The following is a 19,286-nucleotide window of genomic DNA, read 5'->3' on the forward strand; positions in this document are numbered from 1 at the left end:
CAATTTAAAAGCAACGCTACCAAATACTAATTGAGTGTATGTAAACTTCTGACCCACTAGGATGTGATGAAAGAAATAAAAGCTGAAATAAATCATTCTCTCTACTATTATTCTGACATTTCACATTCTTAAAATAAAGTGGTGATCCTAACTTAAGACAGTGAATTTTTACTAGGATTAAATGTCAGGAACTGTGAAAAACTAAGTTTAAATGTATTTGACTAAGGTATGTAAACTTTTGACTTCAACCGTATGTCAACATCCAGTATACTTTAGGCACCACTCTCTATCTAAAAGAATAACAAGAATGAGTTTCCCCCCAAAGGGAAACAGGGTTACAAAGGGAAACATACTTAGATGCAGATGTGATACCTTTCACTCACAATGGAACAAACCAAAAACACTTACAACAGATAGTATACCTTTAATAATGACCATGATCAAATCTAAGAATGTGATAGTGACCTTTGATACAATGCATATTTAATTCAGGGGTGACTTAAACATTTGTTTTCTACATTTATTTTCATAAATGTTCATATATTATCATGAATCACTTCCTATACCATTATATAAATCTGACTCACTCAATAATCACACTCCCTCTCAGTCTTTCACACAGACATACACAGTACAGCAAGCCCCCCCCCCCAAATTAAAGAAATCACACAGATACCATGAAGACCATTCTCTGGGTTTTCATACACTTTACATTAAATCAGTAACATTAATTATAAGGATACACATTTCAGGCGTTCTCAATTAGCTTTGCCAGTACATTAAAGCTTAACATTTGAGGATGAAGTGGAAGGGTTATAGCAAGAAAAATATCCACATTTTAATTCCGTATGGAAATGACAAGGCGCAGAAACAAAATGACAGGCCAATCTTGAATTAAAAAGCAATACATGCTACATTTAGTCCCCAAAGTGACTTAAACAGGGACCCCCCATTGTTGGAATAACAGGGAACAGAGAAATGTAACAGATATGATAAAGGAAAGACATGATTTAAAATAAGGGAAAAGACAATCGTATTGTCTGGCTAAGAACCTGAACCGAGTATGTTTGCATTTCCACCTCATCAAAAACAAAGCGAGGGACCTCCCTTGAGAGCGGATGTTCTAGACATCTTTCCTTTGAATCTTTTTGCTAACACACTTGAGGTACAGTAGAGCAAATATCATTTAATTGACACTTGTCAGAAAGAAATGCCAAGGCTCCACTCTGAAAAAATTTGTGAAAACATCTCTTCCACATAGTTTGTCAAGTGATACATTTTTTTACATAAAATAAAAAAAAACTTTCACTTTATCCATAATATCAATCATTTGCAGAAGCTTTTTGGATAGACAATCCTCTACCATCCACAAACCACTCTCAGATGGACAAGGGCAAAACAGAACACTTCTTTTGACTATGCAAAATAAAACTGTTCCATGTAGTTGTCAAACATTTGTCAAGATTCTGTTGTCACATTCACTCTTCCTAAATCAGAACAAGCAATACAAGCACTTAAAGTTTCTCCAACACTCACACCACAAGTTGAACAGTCACTGAATATCAGCAGCATGTTTTTTTAAAGACGTGCAGATATTTGTTAATCATAATTAAGGATGTGCGTGTATAACAAATAGGAGACCAGGGTTAAAATACAGAATATAGAACACTAAAAATGATGGAGCAATTTGATTGGTGCACACAACTTGGAGACTGGGAACCAGACCAGGAGCAAGGTGGCTCAAAGTTTGATGTGGGCCAAAGTAATCAAAATTAAATAGAAAAAGAAATATAAGTTACAAATTTCTTTATGTCCTCTTGTTTTTTTATGACCTAAATTTCAATATGTCCATCCAAGTACAACCGTTGATCAAGCTGTAAGGAGTAGTCTTCTATTGTGGTTTACTTCGGTTTTGGTGTTCCTTGGTTGGGGAGGGGAAGAAAAAACAAAATGGTTACCATTAGAAAACTGCAAATAAATTAATAATCGCCTACCCCACAACCATGGTATATTATTCCCTTAGAGACATATGTAGAATGTCGATGGGCAGAAGCCAAATAGAACTGACATTTTAGAAAAGATTCTTTACCTGATCAAGTCGGGACCCTCGCTGTATTGGAATTGGCTCATAGGTCTGTTGAAAGAAGAGGAATTTCGTTATGGTTACACCTACTGCACAAAACGCAATAAAATGGCAGCAAACAAATACAAAACAGTAGACATTTCGCTGTGATGGGACAAAATAAGAAATACAAACTCAGGTTTGCATCCCTATGTAAAGGAGATGTTTGTTATGGTTTTTGGATTATTACAAACATTGACGTAACCCATCCTTAATTAATGATCAGTTCAGGATCTTTGCGATCAACAGCAGACTAATAATTGATTACCTTTCTGACAACCTCCTCTTCCTCTTGTCTTTTCTCATAGTGGGAGAAGTCATCAAAGATGGAGGTGGTGTGTTTGAAGCCCACAATGATCTTCAGCACTTGCTTGGCCTTCTCCAGAGGGACCTCCTGAGTGTCCCTGGAGTTGGTCACCGGCTTGTTGTCATTGTTCTCCAGCCTGATGTGCCTCAGCTGGCTATTGGGCACGTCCTTCACAAACAGCCAGTCTACGTCAAACTTGCCTTTCCACTTGTCCTGCGCCCAGACGCCAGCACTGGTGCCATAATCCACAGGCGAGAGCATCTCTGCCACGCCACAGAAGTGCCCACTGCCATTAACGCTGAACAGCAGATAGACAGGGCCTTTGGCACTGATGGCACGAAAGGCTGAGTCCAGACGCTTGTTGCCGTGCTCTGTGCTGCACCAGATGGAGTACTTTATGGAGCGGTGGATGTCGTCCTCAGAGTAGCTCTTGATGATAAACACGCGGCCGTTCTTCAGGTTCCAGTCAAACTCCTTAGGGTTGTAGCTGTGGGCAGCCCGCAGCTTCTCCAGAACAGGGTGGTTCTCTAGACCTGAGCCAGAACCTGGAGGAACACCCCCTCCATTCCCGACACCCCGCCACTAGAGGAACCGCTGCTGTCCATGCTGCCCCCTCCGTAGCCTGGATTACGGTTGCGCGGGGCAACCCAGCGGGTCTGAGGGGACGGGCCTAAGTTGTGGTTCTGGTATGACTGTGGAGGGGGCGGGCCCATGGTCATCTGCTGCACAAGGGACTGGGCAGATTGAATGGACTGCTGAGGGGGAGGGGGGAGACCATGGGGAAGGTGGGCATGGCTATGAGAGTGGAGCTGCTGATGGTGGTGGTGGGGGGGCAGCGGAGGGGCCACTTTGCTTATAGGCCCCTTGTTATCCCATGTCCCAATGTCCATGTTGTGTTTGATGGGCGGTGGTGGCAGAGCTCCCCCCATGGGCATGCCTGGCTTGGCCTTGACCTTCAGCAGCTGTGGCCTGGCTGGTTTGCTGGCGATAGCGGCCCAGGACGTGGGCTTAGGAGGGGGCATGCCAATTGGTGTTCCACCGTTGCCTGTAGCAACAGCCTGAGCTACAGCACCACTGCCGCCGATCACAGAACTCACGCTCTTCACACCTGAGCCACTGCCAGACACATCCCCACCCATCTTCAGCCCCAGCATCCCTTGTTCAAGGCTGTTCATACCTGGTGCCTTGCTCAGAGTGTCACTGTGGAACCCTGTTTGGCCATCAGGGACTAGTGTGCCCCCCAGGGAGCTGGGAGGGTAGCTGTAGCTGCCCCCATAGGCTGAACTCTGAGTCTGCTGGCCTTGAGACCCACTGGTACCCCAGGCGGAGAAGGCCGGGTTCTCAGGGAAAAAGTTAAACCTATGCGGGTAGATGCTGCTGCCAAGTCCCCCAGGCTGGCCAAACACAGTGTCATGCATGAAGTGGTGGTCTCCATTGCTGAGGGGCGCATAGGGAGTCAGGTAAGGGATAGGGGGGTCGCCACCGGTGGACCAAGGGGCCTCGCTAAGAGGGTAGGGAAATCCAATGGAGGGGGCATAGTAGCTGGACAGGTAAGGGTCAGTCATGGATTGGTAGCTATTGTTCTAGAAGACAGAAAAAGAGGAGTGTAAGTACAATTTGTTTTTTAAATCCTGACACATTAAACTAAATGTCAACAACATGACCTACCACCACCAATACTCCAATGACCGTTAGCTTATACCCCAACAACCCTGACTTTAAGACCTAAAAGGGTATGCGTGCAGTACTTCGACATCACACATAATCTGTAATGATGTTAATGGAGTAATAATATCTGCTAACAAGGTAGCCAAGAAAACATATATTCTCCTGTGAGACAGTATTGATTTGTGGTCCTCCCCTGCAGCCAAGTTGAAAAATATTCTATAATGACAAAGATACACACCATGATTTCAAAAGTCACTCACCTGATTGGATTGGCCAGAGAGATAGGGCTCAAAGTCATTATCATGGACAGTTTCCTTCTGGTGGAGTGAGCCATTTTGCACTGAAACCGGAAAGACTGATAGTAGGGTTATTTTTCACTGTCAAATCAAAATGTATTTGTCACATGCTTCTTAAACAACAGGTGCAGACTAACAGTGAAATGCTTACTTAACAATACAGACAAACACACAAGTACCCCTCCTTCATTCACGAAAAAACAAGACACGCTTAGAGAAGCATGAGAAGACAACAGAAATCTGATGTTAGCAATGTTGTTCTGTAGTACTGTAACACTTGCAAAATAAGGCATCACTGAAATCATGTCAAAGAATCTGGTGTGATGACTGTTAGGTAGACTATTTGCGAGAGAAAATGATCCTTGGGTCATATAACTGGGGTTACTTCAGTAAACCTCCATTAGCAGTTGCAGTGCATTCAGAAAGTATTAAGACCCCTTGACTTTTTCCACATTTTGTTACATTACAGGCTTATTCTAAAATTGATTACATATTTTTCCCCCTCAATCTACACAATACCCCATAATGACAAAGCAATTTTTTTTTTTAGAAATGTTTGCAAATATATACATAAAAAAAACAGAAATACCTTATTTAGATAACTATTCAGACCTTTGCTATGAGACTATATTAAGCTCAGGTGCATCCTTTTTCCATTGATCATCCTTGAGATATTTCTACAACCTGATTGGAGTTCACCTGTGGTAAATTCAATTGTTTGGACATGATTTGGAAAGGCACACACCTGTCTATGTAAGGTCCCACAGTTGACAGTGCATGTCAGAGCAAAAACCAAGCCATATGGTCGAAGGAATTGTCTGTAGAGCTCCGAGACAGGATTGTGTCGAGGCACAGATCTGGAGAAGGGTACCAAAAAATGTCTGCAGCATTGAAGGTCCCCAAGAACACAGTGGCCTCTGCAATTCATAAAATGGAAGTTTGGAACCACCAAGACTCTTCCTACAGCTGGACGCCCGGCCAAACTGACCCATCGGGCGAGAAGGGCCTTGGTCCAGAGTTCCTCTGTGGAGAAGGGAGAACCTTCCAGAAGGACAACCATCTCTGCAGCACTCCACCAATCAGGCCTTTATGGTAGAGTGGCCAGAAAAGGTACCTAAAAACTCCCAGACCATGAGAAACAAGATTCTCTGGTCTGATGAAATCAACATTGAACTCTTTGGCCTGAATGCCAAGCGTCACATCTGGAGGAAACCTGCCACCATCCCTACAGTGAAGCATGGTGATTGCTGTATCATGCTGGGGGGATGTTTTTTGCAGGAGGGGGGACTGGGAGACTAGTATGGATCGAGGGTAAGATGAACGGGGAAAAGTACAAAGAGTTCCTTTTTGAAAACCTGCTCCAGACCACTCAGGACCTCAGACTGGGGTGAGGGTTTACCTTCCAACAGGACAACGACACTAAGCACACAGCAAAGACAAAGCAGAAGTGACTTTGGGACAAGTCTCTGCATGTCCTTGAGTGGCCCAGCCAGACCCCAGACTTGAACCATCAAACCTGACAGAGCTTGAGATGATCTGCAGAGAAGAATGGGAGAAACTCCCCAAATACAGGTGTGCCAAGCTTGTAGCATCATACCCAATAAGACATGAGGCTGTAAAGGGTGCTTCAACAAAGTACTGAGTAAAGGGTGTGAATACTTATGTAAATGTAATAATTCCAGGGTGTGTTGCAAAAATGCCTAAAATACTGGTTTTGCTTTGTCATTATGGGGTATTGTGTGTGGATTGAGGGAATAAATTAGAGAACAAATGATCTTTCCTACACAGATGATAATAAAACTGCCCGATCTTCTGAATTTCCCAATATGCATTTCAGTCACTTAAAACCATACTTTGAAATACTGTAAAATGCACTGTCAGACTGATTTGTAAGACTGTCATAGTCCCAATTAAAAAGGTAAACATGGTCCGTTGATTACATCACCTTTTTACACGGTGGGGTCGCGATTTTTTGTATTTATATCAAAATAGGGTAGCAGGCCAAAAAGGTTTGGGAACCCCTGCCCTAGCACGACTTGACTTCATCTTTGACCAATGTTACTGTATTGCAAGAGCCAGCATTGTATTTACACCGCAGGTGCATTGTTGGTAGTGCATGGTCTGTGCTCGCGACCCGCCACCGGCTGAGCAATCATCGTCTAGCTAGCAGCCAGCGACATATATTGTCTAGCAAAGCTACGATAACGTTAGCTACAGTGCTCTTACCTTTAGCGTCTTGTCCTTTTGAAGTCTTCAGTCCCGTGTAATTGGTTTAAATGTAAAAAATAAAAAAAATCAACATTTTAGCATTCTACTTTCTAGACAAAAATACACGCGCACTGAAAATTAGAAGTTCGCTTAGCTACATTAGCTGGCTAGCTAACTACAGATATAAGGCTCAATCTTTGCCATAGCGTTAGCACATATGAAAGGGGTTAGTTATCATAATATTGGGCGTCGTTAAGTCTGAAAACAACTTGCTAGCGCTGGTTAACCACTTTTGCAACAGATGAAAGTTGTCCTAACAATCGGAAATGCAGACTTTTAGCAAACCACATTGCTAAATGCTAACTACCAAACCATTACCCCATTTGAGTAAACGTTAGCTAGCCAGTTGGTAGCATCGCATATCTCAGCAATGGTAACAGGGATGGATTGGACGCATAAGCCCCTTTTATCAAATTTAAAGGCCTTCTTGACTGTGAATGGATATATTCCCGGCAAATACAGCCTGCCTACCTGAGGGTCAATACTTGTTGCAGACATAATTCATGAAGCAAGCCACTGGATTTGTGTAGAAGCCTTTCAATTAGACGTCTGTTCTCTCAAAAACTACGTTTTCTTCGGATCCCAGTAGAGTAACGATAGCTACCTTGCTAAAAGCAAGTTTTTTCTTCTTCTATATACTACGTTAGTCAGTAGCAAGCTAGCTCCAGCTCCACTGTTCAATTCTGCCAGTCCCCATGAGTTTACTTAAATCCAATTTGGAGGTGTTCCGAAGGGTCCACTGCTAAGAGTTTATTTGAGCTTCCCCCCTCCACCAAATTTCATTTACTGTGCTTTGATGGCCCTATTCACTTCCCCCACTGGCAGGTTCATCCGGGGTCTAAATGAAGGGATTGACGTCAGCGGCACAACAGGCGCGGTGCGTCAAAGACCAAACGTCGGAAGTAATTAATCTTCAATGGGAGTACCGCGGTAGTCGCGTTTCAATATCGACTGTGATTTTAACATTCTGCCGCGATGACGATCCAGCGCGCTAACCAATCGAACGGAAGAGTGATGGGGAACGTCCAGAAACAGGCCGAATTATTTGGGGCTCAATCTACTATATTCAAGGTAAAGCTTTGATTATCAAATAAAAACGTGCTAGAGAAATAACTCTCTATTGCAATTTAGATATACATTACGATATTATCTTGACGACTGCAAGTCACTTGAGTAGGCTTACCTGTGCACCAAAGGTATGGAATAGTCTACAATCCAGGCTTCACCTAGATATGTTAGTGCCATTGAATGAATTTAAAATGTTGATAGGAGACTGTTACAGAGGAGTGTAAATGCTTTTTTTTAGGCTGAATCATGTTGTATTGTATTGTATGTTTTAATTCTGTAATGTATTGATTGTTGCTGCCTTCTTGGCCAGGTCTCCCTTGAAAGAGAGACTCTGGGTCTCAATGGGCTTTTCCTGGTTAAATAAAGGTTAAATACACAAATATATTTTTTAAGTACTATGAGACAAAGTGTGAAACAGTGCAGTGAAGCAATTTAGTGAGTTGTTTCCGTTCACACTTTTAAAATTATGCAATTATTCTGTTTCTCTAATTGACCGACAAACACGTTGTTATAAGTGCTTAATAGAGATACTGTATCATAGGCTCTGAGTACACTACAGCCCTGCAATACTTATATCATATTCTGATTTGATGGACTGGACTCTGAGTTGAAAAAATTTGAGCAAATATTGAATAATATTGAGTGATACTCACTGACCAACCCACTGATTAACATTGGATTGGTAGCCTAGTGGTTAGCGGCAGGTAGACAAATCGAAAGTTTGCAAGATTGAATCCCTAAGCTGGCAAGGTAAAAGCTGTCGTTCTGCCCCTGAACAAGGCAGTTAACCCACTGTTCCTAGGCCGTCAGTGAGAATAAGAATTTGTTCTTAACTGACCTGTCTTGTAAAATATTTTTGAAATATGATTTTTATCAGTAGTAAGGAAAGTAAATTAGTAATATGACACTAACAAAACACATTGCACACATTAGCTAAAAGACAAGTGCTGTTTATTTCAACAAAATCCACTTAAAGATACATTCAGGGCTTTTTTCCAGCAGTGACATCTACATTCAGAGGTAGGCCTAGGAGATGCTTCCTGACTATATCTTTAAGATTTTTGTTTTTTACATGAACCACTGACATTAACTTATTTCTATCACAATATTGAAGATTATTTACTAAATGTCTTTATTTTCCTCTGGTGTCTGGAATCAGTACATGCTCATGTATGAACTACTGTACTGTACTGTACTGTGTACAAACACACACACACACACACACACACACACACACACACACACACACACACACACACACACACACACACACACACACACACACACACACACACACACACACACACACAGAGAGAGAGAGAAAGACAGCAACACAAACACACACACACACACAGAGAGACACGCTGACGGATACCTTCACATACACTACCGTTCAAATGTTTGGGGTCACTTAGAAATGTCATTATTTTTGTCCATTAAAATAACATCAAATTTATCAGAAACACAGTGTGGATATTGTTAATGTTGTAAATGGCTATTGTAGCTGGAAATTGCTGTTTTTTTTATGGAATATCTAATTGAAAACAGGTTTTCTAATGATCAATTAGCCTTTTAAAATGATAAACTTTAATTAGCTAACACAATGTGCCATTGGAACACAGGAGTGATGGTTGTTGATAATGGGCCTCTGTATGCCTATGTAGATATTCCATTTTTTTAAAACAGCCGTTTCCAGCTAAAATAGTCATTTACAACATTAACAATGTCTACACTGTACTTCTGATCAATTTGATGTCATTTTAATGGACAAAAAATGGCTTTTCTTTCAAAAACAAGGACATTTCAAAGTGACCCCAAACTTTTGAACGGTAGTGTAGGTCCAAATCCTAAATTGAAATCTGTATACATAACTTTGATAATTTGCACGTGACTGTAGTTTTCGTGCAAATCTCTCATTAACATCAATGTAGGACACACAATTATAAGATTCGGTCCATATTCAACTGTTTGCATAATTGCTTATTTTTACAAAGTGCCATTATGTCATAATACAACGAATACTATTTCCTGCACACTGATACATGTTATGTCAGAAGTATCAGTAGTGTTCTGAGTGTACCTGTATTGACCTAGCCTGGGTACCGGTCTGTTTCTGCTCTCTTGCCAACTAGGAATAGTTATGCCAAACAACTTGACAATGACAATGGAGCAGGCAAAAACACAAACAGATCTGCAGAGGTGTAAAGTAACTAATTACAACTACTCTCGTTACTATAATTTAGTAGCTTTTCCAAGTATTTGTACTTTTTTTTGTATTTTTTTCAAAGTCAGTCATTTTACTTCTACTTGAGTAAAATGTTATATAAGTAACAGTACTTCTACTTGAGTAGGATATTTGAGTACTCTTTCCACCCCTGGTAATTGAGTGAAAGGGGGAGTTTGTGTGTGTGTGTGTGTTTGTGTGAGTGATTTAGTGAGTGAGTGAGCAAGTGATTTAGTGAGTGATTTAGTGAGTGGAAAGAGGGGGAGTGAGTGTGTGTGAATGGGGGAGTGAGTGAATGTCACCCGTTCCCACGGACAAGTAACAAGTAACGAAGGGGTAATGAATGGGTGCAGGATTATTATGTATTAATAATCCTATTATATTATATTATTATTATTATTATATTATTATTATTATGTTTATTTCTGGAGTCTGAAGTATATTGAAGTCTGTCAACTTTATTGTTTAGGCACTTTATTTTGTATTGCTTTTTAAAATCATAAATACACTTTGAATGTTTACTTTATTTTCTAATATTAATAGTATAATTTTGACAAATTTTTAGTTTTTTTACATGCAGATGTGCATTGTTGCACTGAACTTAGTTCCTAGTTCCTTGCACTGAATATTAATTTCCTCTCTTTCTTTTTAATGTAATGCATGGAAAAGATCATGTTTAACAACTTTCAGGTAACCTTAGCGAAATTAGCTAAGTATCAAGTCAATGTTTTTATTTGAAAAGTAACTTCTTTATTTTTACTTTTATTTTATTTTAAATTTGCTACTTTTTTTATTTGAGTTTTTTTACACCAGTAATTTGACATCTACTTTAATAAAATGTCATTAAACTAACAGTGCTTCTACTTGAGTAGGATATTTCTGTACTCTTTCCACCTTTGCAGATCTGGGATTAAGCTAGTATTGACCATCATTACATTAAACAGAGAACTCATGCTGGTTTACTCTAGTATGCATTAAGAGTGCTGGTAGGCAGAGGAATGATGTTTTGTGAGCATTGTGGGAATGTCTTCTGTTTCACTGACTGGAGATATTCCACTCTCTTGTACCTCTTCTGCCCTCCTTGCCTGTCAGTCATTTTCAACCCACTTGAAATCTTTACTTATAGTCTGTAAAACAAAGCATGATGGTGAGATAATAAGGTAACTGCACAGTCTCACACAGAAACATATTGAATACACTTAGAAAAGAAGGTGCGACCTAGTACCTACGGTAAAAAGGTTATTTGGTTGTCCCCATAGGACAACCCTTTGAGTAACCCTTTTGGTTCCAGGTAGAACCCTTTTCGGGTAAAATGTAGAACCCATTCCACAGAGGGCTCTATCTAGAACCCAAAAAGGGTTCTCCTATGGGGACAGCCGAAGAACCCTTTTGGAACCCTTTTTTCTAAGAGTGTACTACAATATCAAATATGTGCCAACGCACGCACACAGACACACACATACGTTTGTATGGCCTGGAACAACACTGTGTGTGCCGAATATGTATGATTTTTCCCCCCCTGAGAAAGTAATGGCACATACAGCCCAATTCTGAACATTATAAGTACAACTGCGATGGTTTAGATGGGTATTATAAACTGGGTGGTTCAAGCCTTGAATGCTCATTGTCTGAAAGCCATGGTATATCAGACCGTATACCATGGGTATAACACAAATGTTGTTGTACTGCTCTAATTACGTTGGTAACCAGTTTATAATAGCAATTTTGCCAATAGACGATGGCTAAGGGTGGTATCCAGGCACTCCACGTTGCGTCATGCTTAAGAACAGCCCTTAGCCGTGGTATATTGGCCATATATCTCACCCCCTCGGGCTTTATTGGTTAAATTAACCCCACCAATGAAATTAACTGAAAAATAAAATAAAAAAACAGAATTATATGAATAAATATATAATGATTTGAAGATGTTGTTCCCATAGCAACGATTAAAACATTCCCAAACCAGAAATCGTGGATTGATGGCAGCATTCGAGTGAAACTGAAAGCCCGAACCACTGCTTTTAATCAGGGCAAGGTGACCGGAAACATGACCGAATACAAACAGTGTAACTATTCCCTCCGCAAGGCAATCAAACAAGCTAAGCGTCAGTATAGAGACGAAGTAGAATCTCAATTCAACGGCTCAGACACAAGAGGTATGTGGCAGGGTCTACAGTCAATCACGGATTACAAAAAGAAAACCAGCCCAGTCACGGACCAGGATGTCTTGCTCCCAGGCAGACTAAATAACTTTTTTGCCCGCTTTGAGGACAATACAGTGCCACTGACACGGCCCGCAACTAAAACATGCGGACTCTCCTTCACTGCAGCCGACGTGAGGAAAACATTTAAACGTGTCAACCCTCGCAAGGCTGCAGGCCCAGACGGCATCCCCAGCCGCGCCCTCAGAGCATGCGCAGACCAGCTGGCTGGTGTGTTTACGGACATATTCAATCAATCCCTATCCCAGTCTGTTGTTCCCACATGCTTCAAGAGGGCCACCATTGTTCCTGTTCCCAAGAAAGCTAAGGTAACTGAGCTAAATGACTACCGCCCCGTAGCACTCACTTCCGTCATCATGAAGTGCTTTGAGAGACTAGTCAAGGACCATATCACCTCCACCCTACCTGACACCCTAGACCCACTCCAATTTGCTTACCGCCCAAATAGGTCCACAGACGATGCAATCTCAACCACACTGCACACTGCCCTAACCCATCTGGACAAGAGGAATACCTATGTGAGAATGCTGTTCATCAACTACAGCTCGGCATTTAACACCATAGTGCCCTCCAAGCTCGTCATCAAGCTCGAGACCCTGGGTCTCGACCCCGCCCTGTGCAACTGGGTACTGGACTTCCTGATGGGCCGCCCCCAGGTGGTGAGGGTAGGCAACAACATTTCCACCCCGCTGATCCTCAACACTGGGGCCCCACAAGGGTGCGTTCTGAGCCCTTTCCTGTACTCCCTGTTCACCCATGACTGCGTGGCCACGCACGCCTCCAACTCAATCATCAAGTTTGCGGACGACACAACAGTGGTCGGCTTGATTACCAACAACGACGAGACGGCCTACAGGGAGGAGGTGAGGGCCCTCGGAGTGTGGTGTCAGGAAAATAACCTCACACTCAACAAAACTAAGGAGATGATTGTGGACTTCAGGAAACAGCAGAGGGAACACCCCCTATCCACATTGATGGGACAATGCTCCGCCCACAACCGTAAGGCTCTACAGAGGGTAGTGAGGTCTGCACAACGCATCACCGGGGGCAAACTACCTGCCCTCCCAGACACCTACCTACACCACCCGATGTCACAGGAAGGCCATAAAGATCATAAAGGACAACAACCACCCGAGCCACTGCCTGTTCACCCCGCTATCATCCAGAAGGCGAGGTCAGTACAGGTGCATCAAAGCTGGGACCGAGAGACTGAAAAACAGCTTCTATCTCAAGGCCATCAGACTGTTAAACAGCCACCACTAACATTGAGTGGCTGCTGCCAACACACTGACTCAACTCCAGCCACTCTAATAATGGGAATTGATGGGAAATTATGTAAAAATATATCACTAGCCACTTTAAACAATGCTACCTAATATAATGTTTACATACCCTACATTATTCATCTCATATGTATATGTATATACTGTACTCTATATCATCTACTGCATATTTATGTAATACATGTATCACTAGCCACTTTAACTATGCCACTTTGTTTACATACTCATCTCATATGTATATACTGCACTCAATACCATCTGCTGTATCTTGCCTATGCCGCTCTGTACCATCACTCACTCATATATCTTTATGTACATATTCTTATCCCCTTACACTTGTGTCTATAAGGTAGTAGTTTTGGAATTGTTAGCTAGATTACTTGTTGGTTATTACTGCATTGTCGGAACTAGAAGCACAAGCATTTCGCTACACTCGCATTAACATCTGCTAACCATGTGTATGTGACAAATAAAATTTGATTTGATTTGATGATGCAACACTAACTTGGTCAATGTACCTTTTCTATTGAATCTTCTCTTTTAACCTCTAGACAGTTTGAACCAACTCATAATTAGAAGGGTATAAATGATTACAATAACTAAAAAGTGGGGTGGAAGGAAAAAAAGAGGCATTGATAGTATTACATTTATGTGCCTGTGACTTAATGTTTTAGTATCTGTTCTAGTTTGTGTGTTTTCTTGTTTGTTGTGACCACGTATAAAATGCACTTTGAAAATTCACATACAGCTGTCCTCCTCTGTGAAGATGCTGACCACATAGCAGGCGTAGGCAAATCCCAAGAACTGTAGGCACAAACATAGAGACCACAAGTTCAACATTACATTACAATGAAGAACACAGCATAGATATGTTCTGAATTTATTTCTGAGAGTGAGAGGAGAGAAATGGGTGGGGAGGTGGACAGACAGAGACAGCAAGGCAGCAGCTCTGGGAACCTGGCTCCGGAAATGACAGCCTCTTCTCATCATCAGCTTTTCAGCTCCTTCAAGCACCTGCCACAAAACTCCTACTCACATGCTGAGGGCCTCTCTTTTTCTTCCTCACCTTCCTTCCAGCCCTACTCTGCTTCCTCTCTTCCTCTTGCCTTGCTCTTGCTCTCTACATCTGTGGTCTGTTCTCAATGTGAATTAGGTGTAGTTACACTGGAATCTGTCAGAATTGTGAATGAATAGAATGTCATTGTGGATCCATTTGGGTGTTTCAGGATATTCTGGTGAGAGTGTTACAAAATACATATTCTGGGTGAACTCTGGGGAGAGTGTTGACAGTTGAATTCTGGTGAGAAATGTTTGACATTTTATAATGTTATATTTTTTTTTTGTACCTCTCCTGAGAGAGAGAGAACTCACAGAGATTAGGACTTGTACAATGCAGTGTAGGACCTCTATGTATTGATATTCCAGCCAGCATCCCAGAGCAGAGATGAGTTCTGGGCTCTCCAGACTCTGCCATCTAGTGGCAGGAAGGCCCCTGTCATCACAGCCTGGACTGTTGTCTTTCCACCATGAACGGTGTGAGGATACACCCAGAGAAAGCAGGTCGCTCTCCTGCAGTGACACAGCATATGGGTTGTTCATGATAACATGTTTATGGTATATAATTGTTTTGGAAAAAAAGAGACTGATTGATTCAATGCCAAAAGAACACACAATTCAAGGTGTGGCAAAATTAGGCTAGTTGATAGTGGGTCTGAATATTAGTGATCAATACCTTGGAAAGGCCTCCCAGGTCCAAGTAGAGACAGCTCACAAAGACATTCCATGCCACCCATAGTAATGTCCACAGCAGGTACTGAGGGATGAACGTATATTTGATGAGCATTTTAGACACATACAGTACATTCGGAAAGTATTCAGACCCCTTGACTTTTTACGTTACAGCCTCATTCTAAAATTGATTAAATATTTTTTTCCTCGTCAATCTACACAGGTTTTTAGAAACAGAAATGCCTTATTTACTTAAGTATTCAGACCTTTGCTATGAGACTCGAAATTGAGCTCAGGTGCACCCTGTTGCCATTGACCATCCTTGAGATGTTTCGACAACTTGATTGGAGTCCACCTGTGGAAGATTCAATTGATTGAACATGATTTGAAAAGGCACACACCTGTCTATATAAGGTCCCACAGTTGACAGTGCATGCCACAGCAAAAACCAAGCCATGAGGTCAAAGGAATTGTCCGTAGAGCTCTGAGACAGGATTGTTTCAAGGCACAGAGTTCCTCTGTGGAAATGGGAAAACCTTCTAGAAGGAAAACCATCTCTGCAGCATTCCACCAATCAGGCCTTTATAGTAGAGTGGCCAGACGGAAGCCACTCCTCAGTAAAAGGCAACTGACAGCCCTCTTTGAGTTTGACAAAATGCATCTAAAGGACTCAGACCATGAGAAACACGATTCTCTGGTCTGATGAAAGCAAGATTGAACTCTTTGGCCTGAATGCCAAGCATCACGTCCGGAGGAAACCTGGCACCATCCCTACGGTGAAGCATGGTGGTGGCAGCATCATGCTGTGGGGATGTTTTTCAGTGGCAGGGACTGGGAGATTATTCAGGATCGAGGGATAGATGAAAGGAGCAAAGTGCAGAGATCCTTGATGAAAACCTCCTCCAGAGCGCTCAGGAACTCAGACTGGGGTGAAGGTTCACCTTCCAACAGGACAACGACACTAAGCACACAGCCAAAACAACACATGAGTATGGTTCAACAAAGTACTGAGCAAAGGGTTTGAATACTTATGTAAATGTGACATTTACGTTTTTATTTTATAAAGGAGCACAAAATAATTGTAAACGGTTTTTGCTTTTTCATTATGGAGTATTGTGTGTAGATTGAAGAGGGAGAAAAAAACAATTTAATCAATTTTAGAACAAGCCTGTAAGGTAACAAAATGTGGAAAAAATCAAAAGGACTGAATACTTTCCGAATGCACTGTAAATGTGTATCTATTTATATGGCGGCAAATCACTATACATGACAGAATTCAAACAGTGGCCAACGCTATTCCACAATAGTTATACAAATGGCTTTGCCTTCAACACAGTTCCATTCTCTATGAAGAATTGACACATTTCATCAAATTATCCATGTTGATTACAAGGTGGGGGCAGATTAACACAAAAGTAGTGTGGCCTAGATGTGACTTACTAGAACAACATAGCGTGGTCTGTACTGAATGGTGCCAAAGAGGCAGAGGATAACCATAATTATGTGCAGGAAGTTGACCATGATGGGAGCCCACTGGTATCCAAGGAAGTCCAAAGCCTGCCTCTCCAATGCTGTCATCTGGTGTGTCAAAGGGAGAGAGCAGGATTGGGAGAAGGAGATGGAGGGGGGAACTCTATTACAGTATTATGCATGATAAAGCATCTTGTCAAGTCATCCACTCACTGGGTCCAGACTCTTCAGAGATTCTAATCTACAGTTGAATCAATGAGAGATGGATGATGGTGTTGTGACTTGTTAAATGGACATTTCCCTCCTATATACCCTATAAAACATCCACTGCACATATTTTTTCCCTATGATGACTGCTCTCTCTGTGTTGTCAAGGTAACTGAGCCACGGGGACAAAGCATGTTGCATGGAGAGGGGAAGAGCAGGGATATGAGTTCTGTCCTCTGAGGTCGCCCTTCTCCATCACTCAAAAGGGGGGCAGGGTGGGAAGAAAGAGCAAGGACAAAGTCTGAGGTTCAGACAGAGTGGGGGTTGGCTCCCTTTCCCCATCGGCAACTCAAGATAAACATGGAAATGGTGTACTCTAAAACACACAATAAATGAGCAAGAATACAAAAATCTTAGCTAGATAAAAATGTATATTAACTGATGTTTGATTGACCCGTAATATTTATATTATATTAATAGAACTTACATATGTTTTTCTCAGAACACAAATATAGGCTATGTGTCCAACTATTAGGCTACATAATTTTACTACAACATATTTTTATTCCATTTAGTTGGATATGGAAATGTTAAGACTCTTTGACTTGGGTTTCGTGAGTCGTGGGAACTAGCTATAATGTACACATGTTTATATCTCAAATTGTAAAATATGCCTACTTCCTTTCCTCAATCTGAAAATATTAACAATATCAGTATACAATTTCAACAACATCAGCCAGCGGAAGTGGCAGTAATCGTTCAAGAGAATAAGTAAAGCAAGGCAATGGTAGCAGGTGTGTTTTTAAAGTATGTAAACAGTAGAGATAGCATCATCACAGAAGAATGATCTCACCAATTGGAGAGTGCAGAAGAAGATCAGCATACATCGTCCTGAACAGCACCCCATTATCTATCTGCGTAAACAGGTTTCAAATACGCGAATCGAAACCGCAATATGACTTTTGGTAAATTCAGAGGGGCAAATTTAATAGTCCTATATCCAAACAAGCTCTGGTGCGGGGACGTGTTGTGGTTTGCGGAGGTGGAATAAAACTGGCCGAGATGAAAAACACGTAAGGTCTGTGTTACAACGAGGGGGAGGGTAGGGGGCATAGTAATAGCCCTACTCGGATGCTCTGGTAGGTGTGGCGCTAAGCACGCTTGGGACTACTAGTGTAAAACGCCAGCATGTGGTGGTGCTGGTGTAAGGGACAATGCCATACACGTTGAGTAGACCCAGACAAAATGGTATCCGTGATATTTTCTGAAATACAGGACAAACATATATTGGTCCATTCTTACCCCCCCAAATTGTTAACTTTCAAGCAACCCTCATCTGTGGTCACGTACACACATTCCGTAGGCCTAGAGAGACCCACTGGTTCCCACATCGTGGACCGTGGAAGTAGACCCCTACTAGACATGGAAGTCAAACTCATGTAGTCTATAAACCAAACAGGGAAACCTGCGCACGTCACTGTGCGTGTGTTTGGTTGATGCTGAAGGACAGCTTCACTCAATAGGCCGGGTTGGAATCACAGTGATTGAGGGCACACTTTTTCACAAGGCTTTTATTTCATGCTCCAGCTTCTTGTGACCTGTGAGACAGTAAAATAGGCTCCGGAATAATAGGCCTATTCGTTTTAATCCAGTGATGTATACCACATTAGCCTGACCAACCAACCTTTTTTATCCATCCTTGGTGATTAAAAATCAACACCACTCACCACATTAGTATTACACATTTATTAGTAGTCTACATCAGTGGTGTAAAGTACTGAAGTAAAAATACTTTAAAGTAGTACTTAAGTAGTTTTTTGGTGTATCTGTACTTTACTTTACTATTTATATTTTTGAAAACGTAGACTTTTACTCCACTACATTCATAAAGAAAATTATGTAATTTTTACTCCATACATTTTCTCTTACACACAAAAGTACTCGTTACATTTTAAATGCTTAGGGGGACAGAAAATGGTCCAATTCACACACTTATCAAGAGAACATCCCTGGTCATCCCTACCACCTCTGATCTGGCGGATTCACTAAACACAAATGCTTTGTTTGAAAATGATGTTTGAGTGTTGGAGTGTGCCCATGGCTATCCATACATTTAAAAAACAATAACATTTCGCCGTTTGGTTTGCTTAATATAAGGAATTTTAAATTATTCGTACTTTTACTTTTGATACTTAAGTATATTCAAAACCAAATAGTTTTAGACTTTTACTGGGTAACTTTCACTTTTACTTGAGTCATTTTCTAATAAGGCATCTTTACTTTTACTCAAGTAGGACAATTGGGTACTTTTTCCGCAGCTGGTTTATACATGGTCATCTATTTCAGCACAGGCGTCCACATCTGTGGCTTATATATGAAATATTATTCCAGTCTCCATTGCATTCATTCGCTTCCCGGTCCGT

The 19,286-nt window shown here is 41.5% G+C and overlaps 1 protein-coding gene and 1 pseudogene across 2 annotated transcripts; both read right to left on the reverse strand.

Moving 5' to 3' along the window:
- Positions 1–404: 404 nt before the first annotated feature.
- Positions 405–7,502, reverse strand: LOC118360823 (YTH domain-containing family protein 1-like; annotated as a pseudogene). Its single transcript, XR_008085435.1, has 6 exons — positions 7,133–7,502; positions 6,620–6,644; positions 4,358–4,437; positions 2,391–4,012; positions 2,090–2,134; positions 405–1,921 (listed from the first exon to the last, which is right to left on the reverse strand). The product of XR_008085435.1 is annotated as a YTH domain-containing family protein 1-like (transcript).
- A 1,161-nt stretch (positions 7,503–8,663) lies between these two features.
- On the reverse strand, positions 8,664–17,972 carry LOC118360824 (sodium/potassium-transporting ATPase subunit beta-1-interacting protein 3-like). Its single transcript, XM_035740270.2, has 6 exons — positions 17,717–17,972; positions 16,627–16,764; positions 15,191–15,271; positions 14,830–15,027; positions 14,205–14,262; positions 8,664–11,080 (listed from the first exon to the last, which is right to left on the reverse strand). Exons 1-6 carry the CDS (start codon positions 17,768–17,770, stop codon positions 11,070–11,072), a joined length of 540 nt encoding a protein of 179 aa, XP_035596163.1. The 5' UTR covers positions 17,771–17,972; the 3' UTR covers positions 8,664–11,069.
- Positions 17,973–19,286: the final 1,314 nt, after the last annotated feature.

This window comes from Oncorhynchus keta, chromosome 28, assembly GCF_023373465.1.
Source record: "Oncorhynchus keta strain PuntledgeMale-10-30-2019 chromosome 28, Oket_V2, whole genome shotgun sequence".
NCBI lineage: Eukaryota > Metazoa > Chordata > Actinopteri > Salmoniformes > Salmonidae > Oncorhynchus > Oncorhynchus keta.